This window comes from Vulpes lagopus, chromosome 2 (assembly GCF_018345385.1).
Source record: "Vulpes lagopus strain Blue_001 chromosome 2, ASM1834538v1, whole genome shotgun sequence".
Taxonomy (NCBI): domain Eukaryota; kingdom Metazoa; phylum Chordata; class Mammalia; order Carnivora; family Canidae; genus Vulpes; species Vulpes lagopus.
In genome coordinates, this window is record NC_054825.1 from 19,320,908 (window position 1) to 19,348,687 (window position 27,780).

General features: G+C 35.7%; 1 protein-coding gene across 1 annotated transcript in view; it reads right to left on the reverse strand.

Moving 5' to 3' along the window:
• Nucleotides 1–1,845: 1,845 nt before the first annotated feature.
• SMC3 (structural maintenance of chromosomes 3) overlaps nucleotides 1,846–27,780 on the reverse strand; it is a 39,431-nt gene continuing 13,496 nt past the window's right edge. The window contains exons 8-29 of the mRNA XM_041745344.1: nucleotides 25,170–25,287; nucleotides 23,532–23,707; nucleotides 22,673–22,753; nucleotides 22,281–22,445; nucleotides 21,856–21,977; nucleotides 20,290–20,503; nucleotides 17,842–17,945; nucleotides 17,081–17,180; nucleotides 16,542–16,702; nucleotides 16,026–16,167; nucleotides 12,711–12,861; nucleotides 10,533–10,685; nucleotides 8,373–8,524; nucleotides 7,766–7,924; nucleotides 6,884–6,991; nucleotides 5,931–6,039; nucleotides 5,106–5,353; nucleotides 4,811–5,023; nucleotides 4,114–4,305; nucleotides 3,775–3,952; nucleotides 2,829–2,935; nucleotides 1,846–2,253 (exon numbers count right to left, since the gene is read on the reverse strand). Coding sequence (XP_041601278.1) covers nucleotides 2,182–2,253; nucleotides 2,829–2,935; nucleotides 3,775–3,952; nucleotides 4,114–4,305; nucleotides 4,811–5,023; nucleotides 5,106–5,353; nucleotides 5,931–6,039; nucleotides 6,884–6,991; nucleotides 7,766–7,924; nucleotides 8,373–8,524; nucleotides 10,533–10,685; nucleotides 12,711–12,861; nucleotides 16,026–16,167; nucleotides 16,542–16,702; nucleotides 17,081–17,180; nucleotides 17,842–17,945; nucleotides 20,290–20,503; nucleotides 21,856–21,977; nucleotides 22,281–22,445; nucleotides 22,673–22,753; nucleotides 23,532–23,707; nucleotides 25,170–25,287 — 3,225 coding nt within the window. The 3' untranslated portion in view covers nucleotides 1,846–2,181. The remainder of the gene's footprint in view (nucleotides 2,254–2,828; nucleotides 2,936–3,774; nucleotides 3,953–4,113; nucleotides 4,306–4,810; nucleotides 5,024–5,105; nucleotides 5,354–5,930; nucleotides 6,040–6,883; nucleotides 6,992–7,765; nucleotides 7,925–8,372; nucleotides 8,525–10,532; nucleotides 10,686–12,710; nucleotides 12,862–16,025; nucleotides 16,168–16,541; nucleotides 16,703–17,080; nucleotides 17,181–17,841; nucleotides 17,946–20,289; nucleotides 20,504–21,855; nucleotides 21,978–22,280; nucleotides 22,446–22,672; nucleotides 22,754–23,531; nucleotides 23,708–25,169; nucleotides 25,288–27,780) is intronic.

Here is a 27,780-nt window from a genome sequence, read left to right on the forward strand (position 1 = left end):
ACTAGGACTGTATAAGTTTTTTTTTTTTTTTTTAAGATTTTATTTATTCATGAGAAACAGAGAGAGGCAGAGACAAAGGCAGAAGGAGAAGCAGGCTCCATGCAGGGAGCCCGATGTGGGACTCAATCTCGGGTCTCTAGGATCACGCTCTGGGCTGAAGGCGGCACTAAATCCCTTGAGCCACCCAGGCTGCCCAGCTTTTTTTTTTTTTAAATGTTACCTTTCAAAAGACACCATTTGGAAAGCAAAAAGATAATTCACAGGCTGGGAGAAAGTATTAGCAAGTTATACCTGACAAGGACTTGTATCTAGAATATTAAGAACTCTTAATAGAACTCTTTAGGGCAGTCCTGGTAGCTCAGCAGTTTAGCGTCGCTTTCACCTAGGGTGTGATCTTGGAGACCTGGGATCGAGTCCCACTTTGGGCTCCCTGCATGGAGCCTGCTTCTCTCTCTGCCTCTCATGAATAAATAAAATAAAATCTTTAAAAATAAATAAATAAAACTCTTTATGTTCTATAGTAATTCTAAAATGTGCAAAAAATATGAATAAGCATCTCACCAAAGAAGATATACAGATGACCAATAAGTACATGAAAAGATGCTTAACATTAGTTAACAGGAAAATACAAACTAAGATCATGAGATACCAATCCAAATCACAATGCCTGGCTATCGGGCAGCCCCGGTGGTGCAGCGGTTTGGCGCCGCCTGCAGCCTGGGGTGTGATCCTGGAGACCCTGGATCAAGTCCCACATCGGGCTCCCTGCATAGAGCCTGCTTCTCCCTCTGCCTGTGTCTCTGCCTCTCTCTCTAAATAAATAAATAAAATCTTAAAAAAAAAAAATGGCTGGCTATCATAACAAGTGTTGGTGACAATGTGGAAAACCCATAACCCTCATACATTACTGGTGGAGATGTAAAATGGTACAACTGCTATGGAAAAGTTTTAGCAGTTCCTGAGGTGCCTGCCTGACTCAGTTGCAAGTCTGAGAAACTCTTGTTCTTGTAGTCATGAATTTGAGAGCCCCATGTTGGGTGTAGAAATTAAGTGAACTTTTTAAAAAAATTTAAAGTCTGGCAGTTCCTGAAAATGTGAAAAAGTTCCTACGAAAACTTGTTCATGAATGTTCATAGCAGTGTTATAAAATGAGAACAAGCCAAGTGTCTAATTAATGGATGGATAAACAATGGTATATATTCCTACAATGGGATATCACTCAGAAATAATGAATTTTGGGTATGTGCTGCAATATGGATGAACCTTAAAAACATGCTGAGATAAGTCGGTCACAAAAGGCCCCGACCTCATCTGAGGGAGGGAAAAAAGTTTCAATAAAAATTTCCAAACTTGTACTTAATCAGAAAAAGAAGGAAATTTTATGACTCTGTTTTTTGGCTTAGTGTTCTTAGCTACTCTTACCTATCTTCCCAAATTCTAATAAATATACCGCCCTCTTAAATTAAAAATTATTCTAAAAAACAACAGTTTTTTAAAGCAAGGGTTAAAGCAAGGGTTCTAATCCTCACCAAGGGTCATAATCCCCTGACAGAACTTTAGAACTAGTAGGAACCAGGACCTATTCTATAAAGACTGACTCACTCAGTCTAGGGAAAGAGGCCAGCAGTGTTATTACTCCAGTAGTTTAAAGCTACCCCCATGGGGATTTAAGCATACAGCCAGGACTGGGAATTGATGATGTATTTCAACAGAATATAAACATTAAAAAAAAAATTCTTCTTTTAGGTGAAGGCAGATCTTTTCTTAGGCAAAACAAAAAGCAGGCAGATATTTAAGAAAAAATTGTTTCTAATCATACAACTATAAATAAAAAGCCACATAAAATAAGTTAGTCATAAAACATTTAATTGAAGCTATAAAAAACGAGGCCATTGATAAAATAATTAGGAAAGAATATTTAGCACATTTCAAAAAATTTAAAACAGGAGCTGGACACTTTACAAAAAGTTGTGTGAAATAAAACTCTTAAACTATAAGTAGAAATGTAACATTACAGAGTATCTTATAAAATACAATGACAGAAATATAAAAGGACTATGTATGCTCTAAGTCTGAAAACTTTTAGTAGTGACTGGATATTTAGGTTTAAATGTACAATTCCTGGGTATGAGAATCATATTACTATACACATCTTCCAAATCAGTGGACAATTTTTTCCAATTAACCATGAGTGGTATCATCTTCTACAAAGTCTTTAGCCATCTCTGCTGTGATCACGTCAATATGACTAACCTGAAGAAAAAATGTAAAAACAGTGTTAAATCTAAAAAAAAAAAATCAAGTGTTCTCACTGTATAGAATAATATTTAAAACATATGGCCTATCACCTGTAAGTTTTGCCTATCAAGTCAAAGGAGTCTAAAACACTAAGACCTTTCTAATGGTGTTTGCTGAAAGCCTGAGTTTAAAAAATATTCTTCATTTTAGAACTCTGAAGATCCGGGTAAGTACTAACGTCTAAATTTCAAATGTTTTTTTCAATTTTTATTATGTTGCTATTTCAAAGAATCTTAAGGCTGAAAACATCAGCAAGAGCTGTGTGACCCAGCCAAATATAAATGTAGCTGTTAAGGACTGTGCACTGAACAGGCAAGACAAGAAGATAATGTCTCTTAATACCAATGAAAATAAAATCAATGCAATGAATGCCACAAAAAAATTACTAAACATCACAGGCATTTGAAAGAAAGTTTTTTCTCTGCAAACTCATCAACATAAGCAACAAATTTCTAGGTTTTCCTTAATGGTTTAAGTAACATAAAACAAGAATTTGACAAATACAAACTCAAATGTGAAAAAAAATTTACCTTGTTTCTAAACTTTACACCATAGAATTTGTCAGCTGACTCAAGCAGTTCAGGCCTAAAAGTAGTTGTAATAAATTGTGCATGTACAGCAAGTTCCATAATCATATCTATAAAAAGAAATAGTAATTTAATAAAACCTTTTTTAAGTAGATGTGAACATTTAAAAAGCATCTATCTTTACTCTTACCTAAAATTCAAAACAGCCTGTAATTTTATTTTTCATGCATACATCTCTAAAAATTACCTACTCTCTTACACATTAGGGATAGATTTTTTACCTAGTGTTTTAAAGTTACATAATATGAAGCAGTAGCTACTTATAACACAGGATTAAAATTGTCAAGTTTTCTCACACATAAAAAACTAGAATCACCTTCCCATGCTACCCATGTCCCCAAAGATCTTTTGAATTTACTGAAGATCAAATATAGGTTCTTTAAATACAGAATCAACATTTTAGGTCCAAGGCTATCCAAACAAGGTGAGAAAAACAAGGTTTAAAATGACAGACCTGTGTAAACGTTTAACTGAAGTAGGATTTTTTTTTTTTTTTTTAAGATTTTATTTATTTATTCATGATGCGGGTGGTGTGCAGAGACACAGGCAGAGGGAGAAGCAGGCTCCATCGCTGGAGCCCAACTCAGGACTCGATCCCGGGACTCCAGGATCATGCCCTGGGCCGAAAGCAGGCGCTAAACCGCTGAGCCACCCTGGAATTCCCCGAAGTAGGATTTTCAATTGACAAACACATCAATTGTACTCACAGAACTAAGATTTGTAGTCCAATAATTTTGAAAAACGTACTAGAAGAAATTTTACTTACAGAATATGTACCCTCTCTAGCCCCCCCCCCCCCCAATATCTTAGGCAATAAGAAATCTCTAGTAAAGAGGCAAGCTATCATTTTTTAAGCAAGTTCTCATTGTTAAGTACAAACCCAAACTACCTGACACAGCTTTTCTGTGCTGGGCATCCAGAGCCTGGTCAATCTCATCAAATAAGTAAAAAGGAGCTGGATCACATTTCTGAATAGCAAAAATCAGAGCAAGAGCTACCAAGGACTTCTGTCCACCAGAAAGCTGTTGCATTTCTCTCATTTCACCTTGTTTCCCTGTAAATGACACCTAAGAAAACATTTAAATGACTTAATACCCAAAAGGGGTAGACTCAACATCATCTCTTAAAATTAAATTACATGCAATGCAACAATTTAATTTGTAAAATATACCACAAATCTCATTATATGGTAATACTGGGAAAAACTGGATATTAAAATGTATTTTACCCTAATTCCAACTCCAGTGAACTGGTCAACTGATGGGACGCTGCTTTGTGACCCAGAACCCCTTTCACTTTCACCACTTCCTTCTCCTTCATCCTGAGACTGACTGCCCTCCACATCTCCTTTTTTCATCACCAAAGTAGCTTTGCCACCAGGTACCAACTTCTGGAATACTTCACTGAAGTTCTTGGATACCTTAAAATGAATGAATGAACAAATGATTAAGTTAGGTGTCACTTCAAATAGAAATTTTAATTAGGTGGCACTGCACGTATTTTTTAAAGCAAAGAAATATTTAAAACAACCACAAATATTTTTTTTTAATATTTTATTTATCCATTTGAGAGAAAGAGAGAGACAGAGGGCAAGGGCAGAGGGAGAGGGAAAAGCAGACTCCCCACTGAGCAGAAACCTGACACAGAGCTCAATCCCAGGACCATTACCTGAGCCGCAGATGCTTAAGCAACTGAGCCCCCCAGGCACCCCAGTAATCACAGATAAATACTTTAACAAGAGTTAACAGACTGAATCCTTTTAAGAGCTGTGTAGCATATTCTAATTACTATATGCTGGATTTTTTACTTGTATTAGACCGAACTATCAGTAGGGAAAAAGCTTTATAAACGCTTACCAACTGAGTAATAAACTGAATTATAGCCTAAGCTTTTGTCCAGTGTATTAACTACAAATAGATACATACCTGTTTGAAAGTTAACTGAATAGCTTCGTATTTTCGAAGTTCAAGTACATTCATTAGTTCCATGATTGATTTGTACCCCCTATCCAACTCTTCTTGTCTTTTTATTAACTTTTCTTTCTGCTCAGAGAAATTTACAAACTGATCTAAAGCTTTTTTGTTAACGTGGCTGTACTTCTTCAATTCTGTGTTGCACTGTTCAAGTTTTCGAAACAACTACAAAGAGAAAAAAGATGTATAAATTCACATGCAGAGAAAATCTGCAACATCATTTCAAATTTAAAACTACAGGATATACCTGTTTGAGGCTCAGTGTCTGGTACTTTTCAAATGCTTCCTGGGGAAGTGATCCAAGTTCTCGAATTTTTTTCATACACTCTTCTTTTTTCTTTAGTAGCATGCCTTGTCGATTTGTCATCTTTTCTAGTTCTTTAGTATCATGATTTATAGCATCCATATGTTCTTTTTCCATATTTTTCCAGCGTTCCATACTTTTCTGAAGCTCCTTAATTCCAGCTTCTGTTTTATCAATGGAATTGTCCAAATCTAAAATGGGGGGGGGGGGATCAAATTAAACCATTAATACCCATTTTAAAGCTAGAGTGCTATCTGACCAGATTTTAATGGCCAAATCTATAAAAATAAATAAGTTTTTGGTTTTGATAATGTTTGTTTAAACTTTACTGTGTAAACCCATGAAACACTTAATTCAGGACAAAATTAGGAGTGTACATTAGTCACTCAGGCATATATTTCTCATTAGTGAATGTTTATAAAAGATTAAAAGAATAATTTTCTTCTCACAGAAACTAGGTGAGAAGAAGCTTAATTCAGCAAAAAAACAAAAAACAAAAACAAAAACAAAGAAACTTAATTCAGCGATTTCACACTTTTGGCAACAAAATTAGTAATTAAATTTGTCACAAATATTTCAACAAAACATATAATCAACCCACTAAACTCCATTCACTATAAATTATTTATGTAATAGAAACCACACAAAATCATTAGTGCATACTTTTGCTTATTTGGGAGTTTCATTTTGTAGTAAACAATTTTTTCAAACAAATAAGCTAACTTTTGAGAAAATACCAAATTTTTTTTTTACTAAATCAAAATTCACCTTCTGATCGTGCCATAGTATCTTTTACTCTTTTATTGATTGCTTCAAGTTCTGAGGTTGTAGCAGTGAGAACAGTACCCCCTTCTGTCTCTCGCAGTTCATTAAGTTCCTGCAAGATAAAGATCATTAAATCACAAAATCTGAGTTTTGCTACCTTCAAAACATTAAGACTTCAATGGTTTCCAATAGCTATTACCTTTCTTTGCATTAATATATAAAAATTTGTCTAATCATTGAATTGTCGATATACATTTGTGTTCTTAGTTTCTACTATAAATAATGCTATGAACACTGTTTTTTAACCAAAGCTTAATTTACACCCAATAAAATGAGCCAATTTTAAGTGCAGAGCTCAGTGAGTTATGACAATGTACATACCCATGTAACTACCACAATGAAGATACAGATTTTTTTTCATTAAACCAAGAAGTTCCCTTGTGACTCTCTGTAATCAGTTCCCTCTACTCATGCCCCCAGAAAACTATCATTCTGCTTCCTATTGCTATAGATTAGTTTCCCCAACAGCTGTTATTTTGATAAGCATTCAGAAGAGTAGAAAGTGTACACTTTGTATAATTACAAATATTTAAAGTATCCATTAAAGGGGGAAAAAAGTAACGATACAGTAACTAGAAAATTTCTCAGCGTGGACTACTACTGAGAAAACATTAATAATCAACTTAATAACTTACGGAGTACCTAGAATACGCCAGGATAATCATACGAAACAGGTATTACTGTTATGCTCCCTTTTCGTAAGAGGAAACTGAGGCTTGGGAATATTAAATTATTTGCACAGGATCGTACACTAGATGACAGTGCTAGAACTCCAACCCACGGTTAGTAAGGTGCTTTCTGTCCCCAAAGCCCAGGCTCTCACTCAAAGCCACTCATGTATAAGTTCTTTCAAAAGGTTATAAGGTCATCAACAAATCCACAAAAAAAGAACATACCTGTTCTACTTGGTCCAAGCGTTTCCTCAAATTTTCATTTAGGTATGTCTCCACTCGAGTAATAATACCTTCTAATTTAATTCTTTCATTCAGCAACTGTCTGTTTTCCTAGAAAAAAAGAAAATTATTTGTCTACATAGGCATGCACATTCTACACACAGGAATGCTGTTAATCTATCCATCTTCTCTACTACTTGTGTTCAAATGAGCTGCAATGGGAACTTTATATCCTTCCAAAAAGCCCTATATTTTCTTCATTTTCCGTCTTAACTATTCAGAATGCTAGGTTTGTGCACTTGATCCTTTTTATAAGACACAATGCCAAATATATTTTTTAATCCACTTTTCATTTCTTGGACTTAGTGTCTGCATCTCTATATTCAAAAATCAAGTTATATGAAGGGGTGCCTGGGTGGCTCAGTCTGTTAAACATCCTACTCTTGATTTCAGCTCGTGTCATGATCTCAGGGTCCTGGGATCAAGCCCAAGGTTGAGCTCTGTGCTCAGCACGGAGTCTGTCTGTCCCTCTCCCTCTGCTCCTCCCCACTCTCGTGCTCTAATAAGCAAATAAAGAAAATCTTTAACAAAAATGTTTAATCAAAATATTAATTATGTAAAGGTAGATCAATAGATCCAGCAAAGCTAACAAGCTAAATCTTACTAATGATAAATGTGCATTAAATAAGATGAAAAAATGAAGACTTCTTGTATAATCTTCACATACCCAGAATGGTTTAGAAAAATTTTACTCTTAACAGGTATTAGAATTCCAAGTCTCATTCTTCTATTTTCTCACAGTTCCCTTCTTTTGCATTCCCTTAGTAGCAAGAAAACTTTTCACAAAAGCTAATTACCAATAAAAATTTTGTCAATTGTACTTGCCTGCTGAAGTTGACGAATTTCATCATTTAGTGCATCTACTCTCTTCTGATCTTCCAGACTAAGTTGTGAAAGCAAATCAGTTCCCAGTTCTGCTTTCAATGATTCTCTGGTGGACTCCATAGCATGCAAACTTGCCTCCAAACTTTGTAAGCTACGTTGCTATGTGACAGATCATCCATTTATTAATAAAAGGTATTAGTATTATTTGTAATATTGAAAAATTGAGAATGATCTATATTTGATATTAAAGCGAACTAAATCATATCAACTCAAGTAACTATTAGGTATCTGTTTAATTTGATAATTAGAACTAAATAAAAAAATAGAGAGAGAACTAAGTAGCAGTAAGAAAAATATTTACAATACAGTACTATCAGGGTATGTGGGACCGGTCATATTCCATGACCAAATCATATAAAAATCCTCTTGCATAATAAAAGAACACAAAGAAAAGACTGCTAGCATGTGTTAGGGTGGTACTGTTAGACAATTAAAATAAGAGTCTACAAAAAAAGGAACATATGAACTCCAAAGGGTAACATATAAAATATGGTCCATCCCAATTCTAAATAATTAAATCCATAACAAAAGGAACATACTTACGAACCTTTGGCATAAAAGTCTTTTCTGACTGCTGTCTCTTCTCTTTTAGCATCTTCATTTCTGATAATATGCTATCTCGAGAAGCTTTAAATTTCCTTTGCTGGGTCTCTATCTGTTGCATTTGGTTCATCAACTGATCAATTTCATTATTAATCCATATACAAGGCTAAGGAAAACGGTCTCTAGTTTTAAAAAGTGTGTATCTCCTTCCTTTTCTTTACCTCCAAATAAAAGTTATTTCATTAAATTTATGGACCATAATAATGCTAAATTAAATACTACTCCATATCTGTTCAATCATAAGCTAAGACATTTTGCTCCTACCATTTCTTTCTCAAAATAACATATATTTTACTTAAAGCTATATAAAAACAAAATTCTTGGGAAACCCTAAGAGGATCTAAATGAAGTATGTGTGTGTGTATGTGTATTTTTAAAGATTTTATTTATTCATGAGAGACACAGAGAGAGAGAGAGAGAGACAGAGAGACAGAGAGACAGAGAAGAAGAGACAGGCAGAGGGAGAAGCAGGCTCCATGCAGGGAGCCCAACGTGGGACTCGATCCCAGGTCTCCAGGATCATGCCCTGTGCTGAAGGCAGCGTTCAACTGCTAAGCCAAACCGCTAAGCCACCTAGGCTGCCCTGAAGTATATATTTTATGTATCTTTTCACTCAAGCAATATTTACTATGTAATCTATTATGCTTAAAATACTATATAGGGTAAATAGGTAGGAAGAGAAGGCCTTGCCCAACAGAGAAAAATACCACCTAGCTGGATTAGCAAATACAAGAAGGTAGTTGATGTATGTCATCACCATTCTCCTCTCTTTTGGTGTCTCCCCACATTTTCTTTGCACCAACATCTTGCCAAATTTGGGCAGTTCTAAATATGCTCTATGGATTCCTCCAAATTCAAAACTAACATGCTTATTTATCTTTTGCTCTGTGCTGTTGCTTGCACTGATGGCACAGAAGCTAATTTTTAATTGTCAGTTTCAATTAAGAATATCTCAATGATGCAGTAAAAATGATTGTTCTTGATGCCTGAGTACCTATATATGTATTTTTAAGTAATCTATGCACCCAGTGTGGCGCTTAAACTCATGACCCAGAGATCAAGAACTGGATGCTCTACTGACTGATCAAGCCAGGTGCCCTTAAAGTACTTGTATTTTTTAAATTGTATGACATATCGTGAAGTACACTTAAAGCACTTTTGCCTTATACCAAAGTACTGTAGTTATTTTAAGAAAATGCATAGTACAAAGTTTCTGCTGTGAGCTAAACTAGCCACTCTTCATGGAACACCAGTTTTATTTGTAAGAATTGAGTGTACTATTAAGACTTGATTTTGACAGCAATTTCCTCCATTAATACAACATCTGTACCAAATGACCTTGAAATAAAAATCTACTGTACATTTTTCATTAGGAATGTGCAGGAAAGGCAGGTGGTTTTAAGAGTATCTCAGGTGCAGAGATAGCTCAAGGAAAGGATATGTGCCCCCGTGATGGTGGAGCTGGAGGGGGAGACAGATCCCTTGCTCATCGCCATGAAAGAGCTCAAGGCTTGAAAGATCCCCATTATCATTCGCCACTACCTGCCAGATAGGAGCTATGAAGACTGGGGAGTAGATGAGCTCATCATCACCGACTGAGATAGAATCATCTTCCTGACTCTGCCTCATCCTAGTTTCTATGTTCAATTCTTTATACATGTAAAATAATAAACTGTTCAACCTTTCAAAAAAAAAAAAAAAACCCCTATGTTTAATTTCTATGCAGTATGTGGCATCACAGAGGCCCTCCTCAACCCTTCTTTGAAACACTAACCTCTTTTTCTTTCTACAATTCTGACCAATCCTCCTCAGTTCCCTCTCTAATATTAAATTTTAGTGCACCTCAGGTTCTTTGCTCTCTGAAATAGACTGACTCACTGCTATTAGCTATTTAACAGCTAAGGAAAGAATCAATACTACAAGAGTTTTTTTTTCCCTGTCTTCAGAAGTTAAGCTTTGACATATATAAACTCCCATGCTTAAATTAAAGTCAAATGTTGATTTCCCCCCCAATGTATATATAAGAAAACATACCTTACATGCAAAAGATTACATATTTCTACCCAAACACAGTTCTCCACAGTCGCACAAGACAAAAGGATATTTTCAATATTTCTGCGCAGGTTTTCATTGAGCTTTGCTTCAAGCTCACCTAGTTCTTCTTCTGCTTTTCTAACATCTTTTTGCAATTCAAGTCTAGACTTCCTTGTGTCATAATAACCTCCGGTTAGAGCACCGCGATGACTAACTTGGTCACCTATAACAAAGCACAAGGAAGATAGAAATTCTGGGTAACAATTTCTTTATTCAATGATAAATGGACTTACAATCAAACAACTAATCTAAAGGCTTTACCTATCTAGCGAGAATTTAAAAGATTTAAGCTACTCTGAAAAACTTTTGCTTTCCAACTGTTAAAATTTGCATTTAGGAAATATCCCTTCTAGGTGAGCCTGAACATCTGCCAGAGAAAGAGAAAGTGCTAAAGACCAATGGAGAAAGGTCAAGAAAACACAGGACTTGGGAGTTTGGAATTCTACTAGCCATATTTGGGAAAATGTGAACATCAAAGATAATAATAATGGCAATGCTGTAACACAATTTAAAAAAAAGTGGAAAAAAAAGTGATAACTCACAATGATACTTAAAAAAATGGAGGGGGCTCTTTTTACAGAGGAGTGACAGCTAATAAATACAGAATCTATGGGGCACCTGGGTGGCTCAGTTGATTAAGCATCTGACTCTTGATTTCAGCTCAGGGTTGATAAGACTGAGTCCTGTATCAGGCTCTGCACTGAGCATGAAGTCAGCTTCAGATTCTCTCCCCCCACCCCAGTGAATGCACCTGCCCTTTCTCTTTCTCTCTTGAGAGAGAGAGAGAGAGAGAGAGAGAGAGAGAAGAGAGAGAAGCCTTGATAGAATTTAAGAAATACCATCTGGAAACCCCCAGTGTATTAACTGATTCAAACCATTAGTAAAAAAGTTGTCGGGGAAAAAAAAAAAAAAAAAAGTTGGGGAATCTGATACTTAAGTTTTCTTAACGGATAGTTCCATATCACTTATTAATTACAAAGAGAAAGGGCACTTTTACACTGTGCCATCATTAACATCACTGACAGTGTGACACATTGTGTGACGCAGTTAAGTACACAGGACTCATGTCAAGAATGTTTAAACTAATCTAATATAATGGTGAGGAAGTAGTTAAGACAAATCCAGAAAATGAGACATTCTATGAAAAAGTAAACTTCCTAAGGGTGGGAAGGAACAGGAGCTGTCTTATATTGAAAGAATCAAGAGAGGACACTGCATGTGCATCCTTGATTGGATCCTGAATAGAAAATATTTTGGGACAATGTAGATACTTTTTAGATGACATTATTCAGTTATGTTAAATTTCATAGGTGTTTACATTGATACCTATGGTTAAGGACTGTCCTTACTCTTTTATGAGATATACATGCTCAACTTTTAGAAATAATGTATCATAATTTTTATAACTCATTGAAAGGTAGTTCAACAACAAAAAAATTATCTATAGAGATAAACCTAGGCTGGATGTTAGCTTCTGTCATCAGCAAATAAAATATAAAGAAAATGAAAAAATGAAAAAAATGAGGGCAGATGAACTTATATTACCAAAGGTTCTTAACCTAGACTCCATGGATAAAATTCAGGAGATCCATGACTTAGGTAGGAAAAAAATTCACATCTTTATTTTTATACTAACTTCAAAATGAAACTTTGCAAAATTCCTTCTGTTATAACAAGTAAGAACCCAGTGGTATTGTCAGTACTTGTAACTGTTACCATGAAAAATAACAACTATTTTCTATCAGATTATACTTGCTCCAAATCTCAAAATATTGTTTACATGTATCAGTACTTCAAAATTATATTAGACCCACTGCTAAATCTTGTTTTTGAATATCTTAAATAATTACTGTCATATTTGAAAAATACTGTGATTACAATGTCAATATAATTGGTTTCTTTTGTGATCCAAAGTATTTTATCTTATGCACTTAAAAACATTTTGAAAAAGGGTTCATAGGCTTTACCAAAAAGCCAAAGGAGTCCACAGTGCAAAAAACGCTAAGAACCCCTACTATATAGACCAGATGATTACACTTAAGAGACATCAACTAAATACAAAGTGTGGATGCCGTCTGTACTCAAACAAGCCAACTGCTTAAAAATGACAAATAACTGGACATGAATTTTGAAATACTCTTAAACCCAAAACAAAATTTGTTCAAAGCTAAGAATTACTATTACAAACCTTCCAGGGTAATGCAGTCCATAGTGAAAGCACGGGCTAGCTGGGTTGAAACTTCCATGCTACGACAAATAAGTGTTTTCCCAAACACATGTTTGAAAGCCTTGTCAAATCTGGGATTGTACCTCAATTTACTTATCATAGGAATTGCATCCTAAAAATGAATATTTTGTCAACAAAGAGATGACAACAGTTAATGAAAACATGTTAGAAGAATTATGAATTACATCTTTATGAAAATAAAGACAAACACAAATGCCTTCATATTTCAAAACTACTATCTTTTTATTCTTAAGAAGCCAGAAAAATCACTCTACTGAATTATCCTGGAACTTGTGTTCATGTAATCATCTAGGTTTCCAAGAGCAGAGCAAAATGACAAAGAGTTTAGTGGCTCTGGAGTAAGACAGCTCAGGCTCAAATCCAAGTTTGAACATTCATCAGATGTATGCTCGGGGGGATGCCCAGCTGGCTCAGCAGTTGAGCGTCTGTCTGCCTTTCTTTGGCTCAGGGCGTGATCCTGGAGCCCTGGGATGGAGTCCCGCATCAGGCTCTCTGCATGGAGCCTGCTTCTCCTCCCTCTTCCTATGTCTCTGCCTCTCTCTGTGTGTGTCTCTCATGAATAAATAACTAAAATCTTTTATATATATAAAAACACACACACACACGCATGCTCTGGACAAATTGCTTAACTTCTCCATTTAATAGTTACTTCATCCACAAAACTATAACAGTACCTTCCTGAGAAAGCTGTTAAATCAAGATTAAATAAACCAATAATATGCCAAACACATAGGATAGCATCTGTCACACAGAAGGGCTACACAGGGGGACCTATATGGTTCAGTTGGTTAAGCATCTGACTATTGGTTTTGGCTCAGATCATGATCTCAAGGTTAGGAGATCAAGCTCTGTGTAAGACCTCATGCTGGGCATGGAGCCTACTTAAGGTTTGTAGATTGGTTCTTCCCACCCCTCCCACCCCTTGCTGGCTTTCACATGCATGCTTTTTCTCTTCAAAAAAAAAAAAGGCTAAATAAACATTAACTAATAGTATTTCCTCAAATGTTTTCATTTTATTGTATGCATGTCTTAGATATTCAAGAAAATATTTTTCCTAGGGCAGCCCAGGTGGCTCAGCAGTGGCTCAGCAGTTTAGCACCGCCTTCAGCTCAGGATGTGATCCTGGAGACCCAGGATGAAGTCCTGCGTCAGGCTCCCGACATGTAGCCTGCTTCTCCCTCTGTGTCTCTGCCTCTCTCTGTCTGTCCCTGCCTCTCTCTCTGTTTCTCATGAATGAATAAAATCTTAAAAAAAAAAAGAAAATATTTTTCCTATAAAATTTTCCCTTTCTACATTCTTCTAAACTGTTAGGAATTTTTCTAATTTTCAAATTAGGAAATACAACCCACATACAAAACAATGCAACAAATATGTTAAGCTTAAATCAATTACAAAGAGAACACCAATGTAACTGCCATGGAGAATATGAAATAACACTGCTTACACTGAGAAGTCGTGTGTGTCCCTTTCCTAATCATATAGCAGTTAGCTGTTGGAGATGACCAATATTATAACTTTTGTGACAACCATTTCCTTGTACTTCTAATCTATCATCTTTTTAATACTTTATTATTTGACACAGAGAGAGAGAACCCAAGCAGGAAGAGCAGTGGACAGGAGAGGGAGAAGCAGGCTTCTCACAAGAGCAGGAAGCCCAATGCAGAGCTCAATCCCAGGACCCTGGGATCATGACCTGAGCTGAAGGCAGAGGCTTAACCGACTAAGCCACCCAGGGGACCCCTAATTCTATAATCTAAATTTAGTTTTGTTTATTTGTAAGATTTTATTTATTTTGAGAAAGAGGTTAAGAAGCAGAGGGAGAGAGAGAATCTCAAACAGACTCTCTGCTGAGCATGGAGCCTGACGTGGGGCTAAATCTGAGCTGAAATCAACAGTTGGACACTTAACTGACTGAGCCACCCAAGCACACACACCTGTTTGTGTTTCTGGGGTTTTTTTCAAAGATTTTATTTATTTATGACACACACACACACACACACACACACACACAGGCAGAGACACAGGCAGAGAGAGAAGCAGGCTCCATTCAGGGAGCCCCATGTGGGACTCAATCCCAGGACTCCAGGATCACACCCTGGGCAAAAGGCAGACACTCAACCGCTAAGCCACCCAGGCACCCCAACACCTGTTTGTGTTTAAAGGGAGTCATACTACATGCATTCTTAAGTCTTGCTTTTTCACAGTATCACATTTGTAACTAAATTTTTCTTCCCCAAAACTTCAAAGATAATTTATAGATTTTTTTTTTAAGATTTCATTTATTTTTTTTTCGAGAGAGAGAAAGAAAGAGAGAGAAAGAGAGAGACATAGGCAGAGGGAGAAGCAGGCTCCATGCAGGGTGCCTGATGCGGGACTCGATCCTGCGACTCTGGGATCACGCCCTGAGCCGAAGGCAGATGCTCAACCACTGAGCAACCCAGGTGTCCCCAAAATTTATAGATTTAAAAGAAAAGGCTAGACTTGAAGTAACTTAAGATTCTCACTGTTCCAGGGGCACTTGGGTGGCTCAGTTGGTTAAGCATCTATCTTCCACTCAGGTCATGATCCTAGAGTCCTGTGATCAAGCCTACCTCCGGCTCCCTGCTCAAGCCATGAATCTGTTTCTCCTCTTCCCTCTATCCATCCCTCCTCCCTCTCATATTCTCTTTAGTAAATAAATAAAATCTTAAAAAAAAAAAAAAAAAAGATTCTCACTGTTCCACTTATCATTATAGATTTCCAGCTTTAACCATGGAGGATAGTAAAATAGTTACTATCAACATTCTGAAATCAAACACCTCAAAGAAATTAGTTTTCTCAAGAATAGTGTCTGAGGACCATTTTAATCTATTTAAATATATACCAGCAAATAACAAAAACTATGTTTTCAGGGTCTATCATTTTTGCTAGACATTTTAATTTATAAGCCATTTAAAAAGTATATTCAGAAAACTTAAAAATATTCACAAATGTTCAGGGATTTCTCGTCCTTAATTTTGAGACCCTGGAATAATCTCCCAAAGTATCCCATACTTTTGGATTTTAACACTTTACACATTTGCAATGATTTCATGTCTTGTCTGTGACCTGTCTTCTTTTCCATCCCTACCCAGTATCGACTATGCTGTAAAGGAAGAAAGCAAGTTTATCTCACAGACCAGTGAATCCTAATACACAGTGCCTGTGCACTAGCATGTGCTAACCACGAGAAAAATTAACTTGTTGAAAGACAGATATTCACACACACTGACTCACATTGGTTTCAGGATAGGCAGTATCCCTGACATCTAACTTGTTAAGAGGTAGAAAAGTGACCTCTCCAGGAAGATTCATTTTATTAAACTCCATCAAAATCTTTGTGCTGACTTCATCTGAATCAACAATATGATAAAATAACCTGCATGTAAACAAAACAAGACACATCTTTATTGCTTGACTTTAAAGTGCTATATGAAAAAAAAAAAAAGAAAAAAAAAGTGCTATGAATATTTAGGCAAATAATTCACTTTTTTTTCTATGCAACCCAATCTGTACTGGGATAGGGTAGGAGGGAAACTACTTAGAAAATTCCAATGGAGGGAGGAAAAGGAAGCCCCAAAAGGGATAGTTCTAGCTTCTACAATTAGAAATACTTGATATGACATGTGTATCTTTATAAAATTAAAAAGGCAAGTTGTATAAAAGAAGGTAATGAAAGATGTACTGTATTAAAACTCCTAAAAACTGCTTATTCCTTTCCTTTAAAAAATTCAAAAAAATAAAAAAATTCACCTGTTACCAGCAGTAACCTCCACGCACGTGTAGAAAGCAGGCTCACATTCGAAGTTATTCATCACGATGCCGTGATAGCCATTTTGAACATGCTGGTTTATTCCTTTCCTACGGAAGTGGTCCAGTACTTTGTTTATGCTGTCTATTCCATTTAAAATAGCCTGTTAAATTGTGAGGAGTGAAAAATATTAAAATGGTATTTCCAAATGGCACTTCCTGCTGGCAAGAAACAAACCCATTACTCTATACATTAAAAAATTATTTCAGAGATTAAACACCTTCCCCAACAACAAACACATCACCCCCTTCAAAAATGCCAACTACATGAAACTCTATTTTTATTGGTTCTCTTCTGACAATAGCATTAAAAATTGATACCATCTAAATATCAGAAGTGCTATTATTAATATGTCATTTCAAATTTATAGGACAGGTGATTTGCTCTTGTCACCTGGAACCAAGGACTTACAGCTTGGAAACAATTTCTTGTGTAATAATTGTCTCAATGTAAACTGAAGTAATAAAAAGAACCTGCCCACCTTTCCTGTTGCTGCTCTAAGAAGTTGCTGTTTCTTTTCAAGATCTTCTCTTTTAGCAGCAAGTGCTTGTTGTTCTGCATTCTCCTCTCTCCACAAGTAACTAATCAATAAAAATTAGACTGTCTTTAATTTAAAAGCATTAAGATGCACCAATAGTATATAATTTGGGATAAAATACTGAAAAAAATTAAACTCGAACAGTTCATTTACAATTTTAAGGATTGTTTTGAATGATTTATTTGAGAGACCAAGTGAGGGAGCGAGAGCACGCACAAGCAGGGAGGGAGAAGTAGACTCCCTGCCGAGCAGGGAACCTGATTCAGGGCTCAATCCCAGGACCTGAACCAAAGGCCGACGCTTAACAGAGCCACGCGGGCACCTCAAGATTTTTAAGTAGTTACTCTCTATATTCAAAGTGGGTCTCAAATTCAAAGCCCCTAAGATTGAGTCACACATGCTCTACCAACTGAGCCAGTCAGGCACCCCTAGTTCATTTATAACTTTTTTAAAGATTTTATTTATTTATTTATGAGAGACACAGAGAGAGAGGCAGAGACATAGGCAGAGGGAGAAGCAGGCTCCATGCAGGGAGCCTGATGTGGGACTTGATCCTAGGACTCCAGGATCATGCCCTGAGCTGACAGGCAGATACTTACCTACTGAGCCACCCAGGAGTCCCTCATTTATAACTTAAAGACCATTTAACAGCCAGTAATCAGTGCTACTCAAAAAAATTATGGCATATTTTAGTCTATACTAACTTTCTTTCACTTTGTAATTCATCTTTCTTATTTTTTACTTCGTAGTATTTTCTGTCCAGTTCTTCTACTCGAGCTTTGACTTCATTAAGGTCTTGATCCAGTTTCTATGGAGATAAAAATAATTTAAAACTTAAAATCCAATTTCATGCAAACTAATCCATAGTGACAGCAAAATTAGTAGTTGCTAGGGGACAGCAAGGGAAGGAGGAACTGGAAATGTTTTAGGGTGATGAATGGGTTTGTTATGTTAACTGTAGTGATGATTTCACAGAGGTATTCATATGTCAAAACTTATCAAATGATGCATTTTAAATACAGGCAATGTACTGTATGTCAATTGTACCTTAATGAAACTGTTAAAAAAATCCAATTCTAACTTTTAAAAAAATGCCTGTAGGCAAAGAGCACATCAAGAAAAACCAACCATAAAATCAATTACTCTACAAAATATTGCTAAAATAAAATTAATACACTCATTAATGATCTAAACCTTACTAGAATTCTAGGAGAAAAAATACATTCACAAATGCTCAAAATACTGTAGTCACACTTTTCACACTACTCACATACAACAGAACATAAGAGATTGAGGATTACACTAAGCAAAAACCTACTCTACATAATGCAATCAGCACCACAAAATCATCTCTATCCAGAATAAAAGACTTCACCAGTGGAAGGTGTAGCTGAAATACTGCAAAATATAATGAAGTCAAGCCTAAGAAAGAATGAATAAAAACTCTATTGAAAAATCTTGGTTCATCATCACTTGGCTGTTTCAAAAAGAGTTACTTGTTGAGGCTGTCTCCATGAACTCAAGACAAACACATTTTCTTTATTTCAGGAAAGGACATGCAGCCATCACAGCTGAAACTATATGAATCAATTTCCAAGTAACTAAACTATCTGGATCAACCTGTGTTTTCCATTCCCTCCATAAAACATCCTGACCAAAGCACAATGGACTCTTGAAGCTAGAAGACTACGATTACAGAGCAAATTGTGTTTGCTCATCACTGTTTTTGTTTTTTGTTTATGATGTGATTGTGTTAAATATTAAACAGACTATGAAGACAAAGCAAAGAGCAGTTTCTCTAAAAACTTGATTTAGTTTTGCACACTCAAAGGTGACTCACTAAAAATAGAATTTAATAGGGAAATCAACTCTAAAAGACTCGAGAGAAATAACATAATACATAAAAACACGTATTAATATGTAATATGTACTTTATTAACAAAATACAGTAATTCAAAATGTCAAATCACAAAGTTAGACTAGGGAACTGATCCAGATTACAAAAGATAACAGAAATATGACAACTAAATGCAATATATGACCCTATATTGAATCTTGGAATTTTCATTCAGCTCTAAGGAGAACTATACTTACATGCGTGGCTTGTAACAAAAAAGTCCCCTGGAAACTACTCATACTCAAAAGAAACATCTTGGGCTCTACATGAAAAGACTGGTGTGAATTCTGGTGGGGGGTACTGATAACGGGGGAAGCTATGCATTTGTGGGGGTACAAGATATATAGGAAACTTCTGTATCTTCCTCCAAATTTTGCTGTGAACCCAAAACTGCTCTTAAAAAATGAAAAGCCCAGTCCATGAGCATACCTTTATCTTTGTAAGCAAAATATGTTTACATGTATACAAATAATATTTACTATTATACGTAAAAATTTAATATACATCCTACAATGTCAAGATTTTATGCATTTAGTGGCTTTTTGATAATCCAATAACCAACTGGTACAGATCTCATAAGTTAACAGGGTTCCTCTGTGTAGATACATATAGAACATCTTCACCCTACACTTGTCCTACACACTCCCTTTCTCATCATTTCTATAGGCCTTCAATCACCTATATACAGCCACACATAACACTTACCATTTTCCCTCTTTCTCATTTTAAATAATGTGAGATCTTTCTTATTCTGGATGGGATTTTATCTTCTACTTCAATTTTTTAGAAAATGCTACCAAACATGCATAGTAGCTAATGTTTAATTCATTTAGAAAATCTCATAAAATCACCACTGCCTTAACAAAAAATATATTCTGCATAAGTTATTGACAGAGAACTGTGAAAGATTGTAAAAATGGAAAAAAATTTAAGTTACTCTGAAGTTATATTTTAGATTTATCATGTTAAAATAAAAGGTACTTCAGGAACATTCCACCAATTTATAAAAATATATTTTAAGATATACTCAATGTATACGAACTCTTACAGAGCTGGAAAAAAACTACCATGTAGATATTAAATTGGGCTAATCTTTTCTAAGTAAGTACCTGTTTTCTGTATATTTTTTTTTGTTTTCTGTATATTAAGAGTAGCAATGTAACTGTTCAACAAAGTAAAACTTAATGAAATAGATAACATGTACATGTTTATGTCTTCTGAAAGGTTTTCACAAAGTAGCTATAAAAGCTCTTACATTATACTGCTCCAGGTTTTTCTCTTTATTTGCCTCAGTGTCCTCCAAATCCTTGTGGATAGCCGCAATCTGTCTTTTCTTGTCATTAATAGCCTGATCTAAAGACTTCAGTTCCTTTTTAATCCACTTATCTCTTTCTTCTTTTGATGTAAACTGGCTTCCTCGACCCTGCTTTGCATAAAGATCTGTTCTTTCCTGGGTAGCTTGGGCCAATCTATATAAGACAGAAGAAAAGAATGATTAAAAAAGAGACGAGAAAATAAGTTTAAACTGCAATTGATATGTCAAGAGCACACAGAAACAATAGTCATTTTTAAAATTCCATTAAAAAAAAACAAAAGCAACTGGTATCTAATAGAGCTCCTTGGACTAGTACTATATAATATAAATTTCATTTTATTTTTTAAAAATATTTTATTTATTCACAAGAGACAGAAAGAGAGGCAGAGACACAGGCAGAGGGAGAAGCAGGCTCCATGCAGGGAACCCAATGCAGGACTCGATCCCGGGACTCTGGGATCATGCCCTGAGCCAAAGGCTCAACCGCTGAGCCACCCAGGCGTCCCTATAAATTTTATTTTGAAAAGTCACATTTAAAGTCATGTAAAGTCATGTAAAATAGCCCATATCCTAAGGATTTCAAGCACATAATGTCTTTATTTCTACTCCAGGTCTGGGTTAGTCAGTAAAGCTAGAGACAGTTCTAATATCCTACTCTCAGGAATTTTCAAAATGCATTTAACTATATAGACATTTCTAACTCCTTACAATAAATGATACTACCAAGGTTAAAAGGCAAGAGAAAGGGCAGCCCAGGTGGCATAGCGGTTCAGCGCTGCCTTTGACCCAGGGCATGATCCTGGAGACCCGGGACTGAGTCCCGCATTGGGCTTCTCCCTCTCTCTGGGTCTCTGCCTCTCTCTCTCTGTCTCTCTCATGAATAAATAAAGTCTTTAAAAAAAAAAAAAAAAGGCAAGAGAAAGACAAAACATTTACAATATATAGAATACGAGAATAAATATAGATTACAAACAACCCTATCAAACAATAGGAAAAGTATCAGAAAAAAAATGGGCAAAGGAAATAATTTACTAAAACATATACTGGTAGCATAAAAACATAATGCACTAAACCATGAAATCAGCAAAGTTGTCATGTTCAATTTACAGACACTAAAATGTCCAGATGTTAAAACAACAATGAAAAAAGGAAAAAGGGTGCAACAGAGCAAGATGTTATGTTGGTTAAAAAAAAAAAAAAAAAAAAAAAAAAAAGAACAACAAATCCATGTTTTTAAAAGCCCAACATCTAGGCAAGTTATTTAACGTACCAGAGCCTTGAGTTTGTTGAACTTACACTGAGGATGTGAATCTCTTAAGGGCTTCTGAGTGAAAAAAATGTATATGATGTATATACAGTAATGCTTGGCCCACAGTAGCTGTTTAACATAGACTATTACTTTGAAACCGGATTTAACTTTTGCCCTGTGTCTTCTTAATTCATAACTATTTAGCTTTCACAGAAAAACTACGTAGAAAGTTAGAAATGGTGAAAGAAATCCCAGACCTAGCAATTCCTCGCTCTTCTTTTTCTTTCACACTGTTGAATTTAGGTTCTGTTTCTGCCAGTTCTTTCTGCTTCTCTTCTATTTTTTCAAGTAGCTTCTGCCTCTCTTTTAATAAGCGTTTCTGTAAATAAAGCAGGGTAAGTAAAAATGCAATCTTAAAAATTTCTGCTTAAGTCTAGCATAAAATATTTTCTCATGAAAAAAAATTGATGAGAAAACTGATCCTGCAACACAAAACTAACTTTTAAATGAAAGAAACAAGGACACAGTACTGAGCTGCTACATGAGTAGAAATTATTTTAATGTGCCAGATCTTTTTCAAAAATTTAAAATCATGTACCCCCATGACAGAAAGCATGGTCTTTTGCAATTCCTATTCAGCTTGAACATTTATAAGTCTTTCATTTTTAGCATTTTAACTTACCCTTTGTTCACTATTGCCTGCCAGTTCATCTTGTAAATCTTTGGCTTTAAGCTCCAACTTAGTCCTCTGCTTAATTTGTTCTTGCCTTTCAGCGCTGAGCTGCTCCTTTTCTTCTTTCATAGCTGAAATTTTTGTTTTCAATTCTCTAACTTGGCGCTCAATATCCTAGTCAAGTACCAAACAGAAATGAATCAAACAATTAGAAGTGGAACAGCAGAGTTTCTATTAGTTCTGTCCTTTTTTCCCTTCATTTACAAGTTCAGTACTACTATTCTTTCTAATACTCAATCCCAGTAACACCTGTTTGACGTTTCCACTCCCTAATTCTGGTACAAAAGGATTTACTGTGGTCAAAAAATGTAAGTCAACATAAGCCTCGTTTATAATCTTACCTCCATCTTATCTCTTGCATCCTGCTGGGCATCTCTTAATTGTCTGGATTTTTCTCCACTAGTCTCTCGCTTAGCAGAAAGCTGAGGGGAACAAAAAGCTGTAAGTTCTAACTCACTTTGTATTTAATATGTCATAACGTAGTAGAATTTTAAAATATCTGCTAAAATAAAATCATTCACTTGAAGATGCTTTTATTTTTTTTTTAAGTAGTTTTAAATGGAAAGCTCCTTTAGTTTTAAATATTACCTAAAACAAATTAACAAATTTTTGGACAAAAGGTCGGCAATACAAAAAAAAAAAAAAAAAAAAAAAAAAATCAGCAATACTAATTACAAAATACATTTTTTTTAAAGATTTTATTTATTCACGAGAGACACAGAGAGGCAGAGGGAGAAACAACAAAAATACATATTAAAAAGCCAAAAAAAAAATTCATGAAGCTTTTTTTTTTTTATAATAAAGTAAACTCCACCCACAACATGGGGCTTAAAACTCATGACCCTAGTATCAAGAGTCCCATATTCCACTGACTGAGCCAGCCAGGCACCCCTTCATGAAGCTTTTCTTTTTTTTTTTCTTTTTTCATGAAGCTTTTAAAGGTGGCTTCCCTCATCTTGGTTTGCACTGCACCACCATCTGATTATATTTCAGACACAACTATAGCAAGGACCATACAGGTCTAAGGATTTTCCTTGGAATAAACTGAATGAACAATTTTACCGACCAATGATTTCACTAAGAGGTTTAAAATTCTTTAAGTTTCTATTTAAAAATCATTGAAAAATAGAAATATAAAATGAGCTTAACATATAAAACAAACTAAAATCACTCTGAATTTAAGTGACAAAGTTCTTTTACCTCATCAAGTTTAGCACGAGTCTCGTTAAGTTCCTGGTTGTAAATGGTATATTCCAAGGCTCGTCTCATTTTGTCCCACTTCTGATACTGAGCTAGTTCTTCCTTTTCTTCCTCTAAGGTATGTAATCTCTCTTCAATGTATTTTAACAACTCATTGATTTTTTCCCGTTTACCCTCTTAAAAAGAAATGAGAGAGGAGCGAAGAAGTTGAATAAAACTTTTATGTAAATAATAACTTTCTTCAAATATGCTAGGAGTTAAAATTAATCTTAAGAACTATAGCTTATATGATAGTATGTGACAACCAAATCTAAGATACTAAAATGACAAGATCCACCACCCTGACAACCACCAGTTTGTTCTATTTATTTATTTATTTATTTATTTTTTTAAAGATTGTATTTATTTATTCATAGAGACAGAGAGAGAGGCAGAGACACAGGCAGAGGGAGAAGCAGGCACCATACAGAGAGCCTGACATGGGACTCGATCCAGGGTCTCCAGGATCATGCCCTGGGCTGCAGGTGGCGCTAAACCGCTGCGCCACAGGGGCTGCCCTGTTCTCTGTATTTATGAGTCCTTTTCTGTTTTGTTTGTTTGCTTGGTTTTTTAAGATTCCAAATGTAAGTGGAATCCTGTATTTGCCGTTCTCTGATTTATTTTACTCAGCACAATACCCCTCTAGATTCATCCAGGTTGTCACAAATGGCAATATCTCATTTTTTAAAAAGTGAGTAATATTCCACTGTATACATATACCATATCTTCTTTATCCATTCATCTGTTGATGGAAACTTAAGTTGCTTCTACCTCTTGGCTACTGTTAAGTAAAACATATGATCCATATGTATCTTTTCGAATCAGTACTTACTAGCTCTTATAATGCTACATTTGCTTAAGGGCCTCAGTTTAAACTTCCTTTAAAGGCAACTGTGCCTTTCCGCATCATTAAAAAAAAAAACCTCTAAAAACCCTACTAACATCATTAATGTCATCGATTTTCAACTTTTATAGTAACAGCATTATCTGTAACTGCCATATACTGAACACCTCCTATATTCCAATCATGAAGCTACTTTGCTCCTCTACTCACCACCATGAACTATGAAAAAGAATTTTACATATGGAGAGGTTTTAGATCAGAAAGATCAAATCTAAGGTCACAATATCAGTTAATTATTATTAGTCAGATTTTTGAACTCAGGACTGACTCTAAAATGTGACAGAACACAGCACTTGAACAACAAAGTAGGGTTTTTATAATACATGTACTAAAGGAAAATTCTAAGTTCAAAGTGTTCCATTTACTTGCTCCTAAACAACTTAAAACCTAATGCCAACTGATACTCCCAGCAATTTTTCTTGAGGATTGCATCCAAATCTGTTACCTTACTAACAATGAGGATGGTAAAGGCACAAAATAGTTGACCTACAAAGGCATTACTATCTAACAGCAATTCTTTATTTAAAGAGAGAAATTACTGGAAATCTCAAACCTTAAAGTGTAACAAACTAATTATCTCTCCATTCAGTGCAAAGGCAAATTATCAAACTGTATACTCCTGAGAATAGAACTCCTTTCAATATAATAACACAACAAAGTAATTTATAATAAAGGGCAGAATCACATTTCTTTACCTGTTTCTTTCATTAGAGATATGCTTTCTTCCTTTCGTTCATCATATACTCTAGTACCAGCTACTTCTCTTAATAGTTTTAGTCTCTGAGAATCCGGTGCTGTGGCCATCTGGTTGATCTAAAAATTTTAGAAAAATAATTATGTAGCTACACACTGTTCTTTAAGAATGCTACCTTTATTTATTTTTTTTTAGAACACTACCTTTAAAGAGTATCCACATGCTGAGTTTTAAATACCGCTTCAAGAATTTAATTCGTACAGTGCATATCCTCACATACCTACTATATCCTTTATTAAATGAAATTTATCAAATGAAAATCCAAATAGAATTGATCCATTCATAAGTCGAATTTATGAATAAAACTCTAAATTAAAAATGAACATTCCATTACCATATTTTTTCTCAGTCAACATGATAAGGTATAAAAGATGAACTCCACTCTAAAAGAACAAAGTATTTTTACAAGCAGGAAGCTATTATGCTACATTAAAAAACTATAATGGTATTATCAAAAATTTAACAGGGACATCTCGGTAGCTCAGTTGGTTGAGCATCCAACCCTTGGTTTTAGCTCAGGTCATGATCTCAGGGTTGTGAAATCAAACCCTGCATCTGTCTCCCCACTCAGTGTCGAGTTGGCTTAAGATTCTCTTTCTTGGGGTAGCCCCGGTGGCTCAGCGGTTTAGCGCCGCCTTCAGCCCAGGGCCTGATCCTGGAGACCCAGGATTGAGTCCCACATCAGGCTCCCTGCATGGAGCCTGCTTCTCCCTCTGCCTGTGTCTCTGCCTTTCTCTGTCTCTCATGAATAAATAAATAAAATCTTTAAAAAAAAAAAAAAAGATTCTCTCCTTCCCCCTCTGCCCCTGCCCCCACTTGTGTGCACTCACTCTTTATAAATAAAATAAAATCTTTTAAAATATATATTATCAAAAATGGTATGATTGTTATTTTTTAAGTCAAGTCTACATCTGACAGGGGTCTTAAACTCAAAACCCTAAGAGTCATATGCTCTAGTAACTGAACTAGCCAGGCACCTAAAAATGGTATGTTTTAGACAAATAATTGTGACGGGGGTAGTGACTCTTAAGTAAAATAAGCAAAAGCATCTTTAAAATCGTATTTTAAAATATATGGCAGGGCATTTGGGTGGCTCAGTCAGTTGAGTGTCCAACTCTTGGTTTTGGCTCTAGTATTGGTCTCAAGATCGTGAGACTGAACCTCACATTGGGCTCCACACTTGGCATAGTCTGAGATTCTCTCTCTGCTCCTTCCCCTGCTCACCCACACCAGCAGTGTCTCTAAAACAAATAAATACAATCTAAGATATAGAAGTTAAAACAAACAAACCCAGAAAGTGGTACAAAATAAGTGCCATGCCACTTTAAACAAGCAGGAGTTTACCATATTCATAAAAATACAGCTAACCACTAAAGGCAAAATATGCTCACTGCATTAAAAAAGGGAAGTGGAAAAAAAAAGTTATTCTAACACTTTTATATAAAAAGAGAATCAGCTGAGCCAAGAAAATATGATCAAAAGTATATACAAAGAATCCCCCTTCAGATCTTTTTTTTTTTAAAGATTCATTCATTTGAGAGAGAGCAAGTGAGTGCACTCAAGCAGGGGGAGGGGCCAGGGAAGAGGGAGAGAATCCCCAGACTCCCCAGCAGAACAGAGCCAAGATCTGAAGATCATGACCCAATCTGAAAATCAAGAGTCAGCCACTCAACTGACTGAGCTATCCATGCATCCCCCTCTTCAGACCCTTATCACTGATTACCCCAATTGTGCTTGTTCAAATTATTCACTTAAAAAATATTTAGTAAATGCTTACAACACATATGCCACTCTGCTGGACATTGGGAAAAGAGCAATGAACAAAACAGAAAAGGTCTTTCCTTCATGAAACTTACATTCTATCTAGTGGAAGAAGACAGGAAATAAGTATACCAACACAGTATAACTGTTATGAAAAAAACCAAAACAGAATAAAGCAAGTACGTAGGGCTGGGGCAAAGGCAATGCTTTTTTGGATGAGGAAAACTCACAGACGGCTTATATGAAATGACATATAAGAAGAAACTGAAATGAAGTATAGGGGCCTATGTTGTTTGTGAGTAGAGAAGACACAGATTGGGGATCCCTGGGTGGCTCAGCAATTTAGCACCTGCCTTTGGCCCAGGGTCTGATCCTGGAGTCACGGGATCAAGTCCCACATCAGGTTCCCTGCATGGAGCCTGCTTCTCCCTCTGCCCGTGTCTCTGCCTCTCTCTCTCTCTGTGTCTCTCATGAATAAATAAATAAAATCTTAAAAAAGAGAAGACTCAGATAAATGATCTTTCACAATCAGCCTTTTGTAGAAATTTCTTGCTTATAAAGATGGTCTTTTCAAAAACTTGTTCTGCATTTCCCAAATGTGAAACACCACACTCTTCCTAATCACTTCTCCTGAATGCCACCTTTCCAACACATATCTAAAAATCCTTCAATATGAAATAAGTGGACATTTAAAAAGAACTTTCCTGGGACACCTGGGTGGCTCTGGTTCAGCAGTTGAGTATCTGCCTTTGGCTGAGGGTGTGATCCCGGGTCAGGGGATCGAGTCCCCA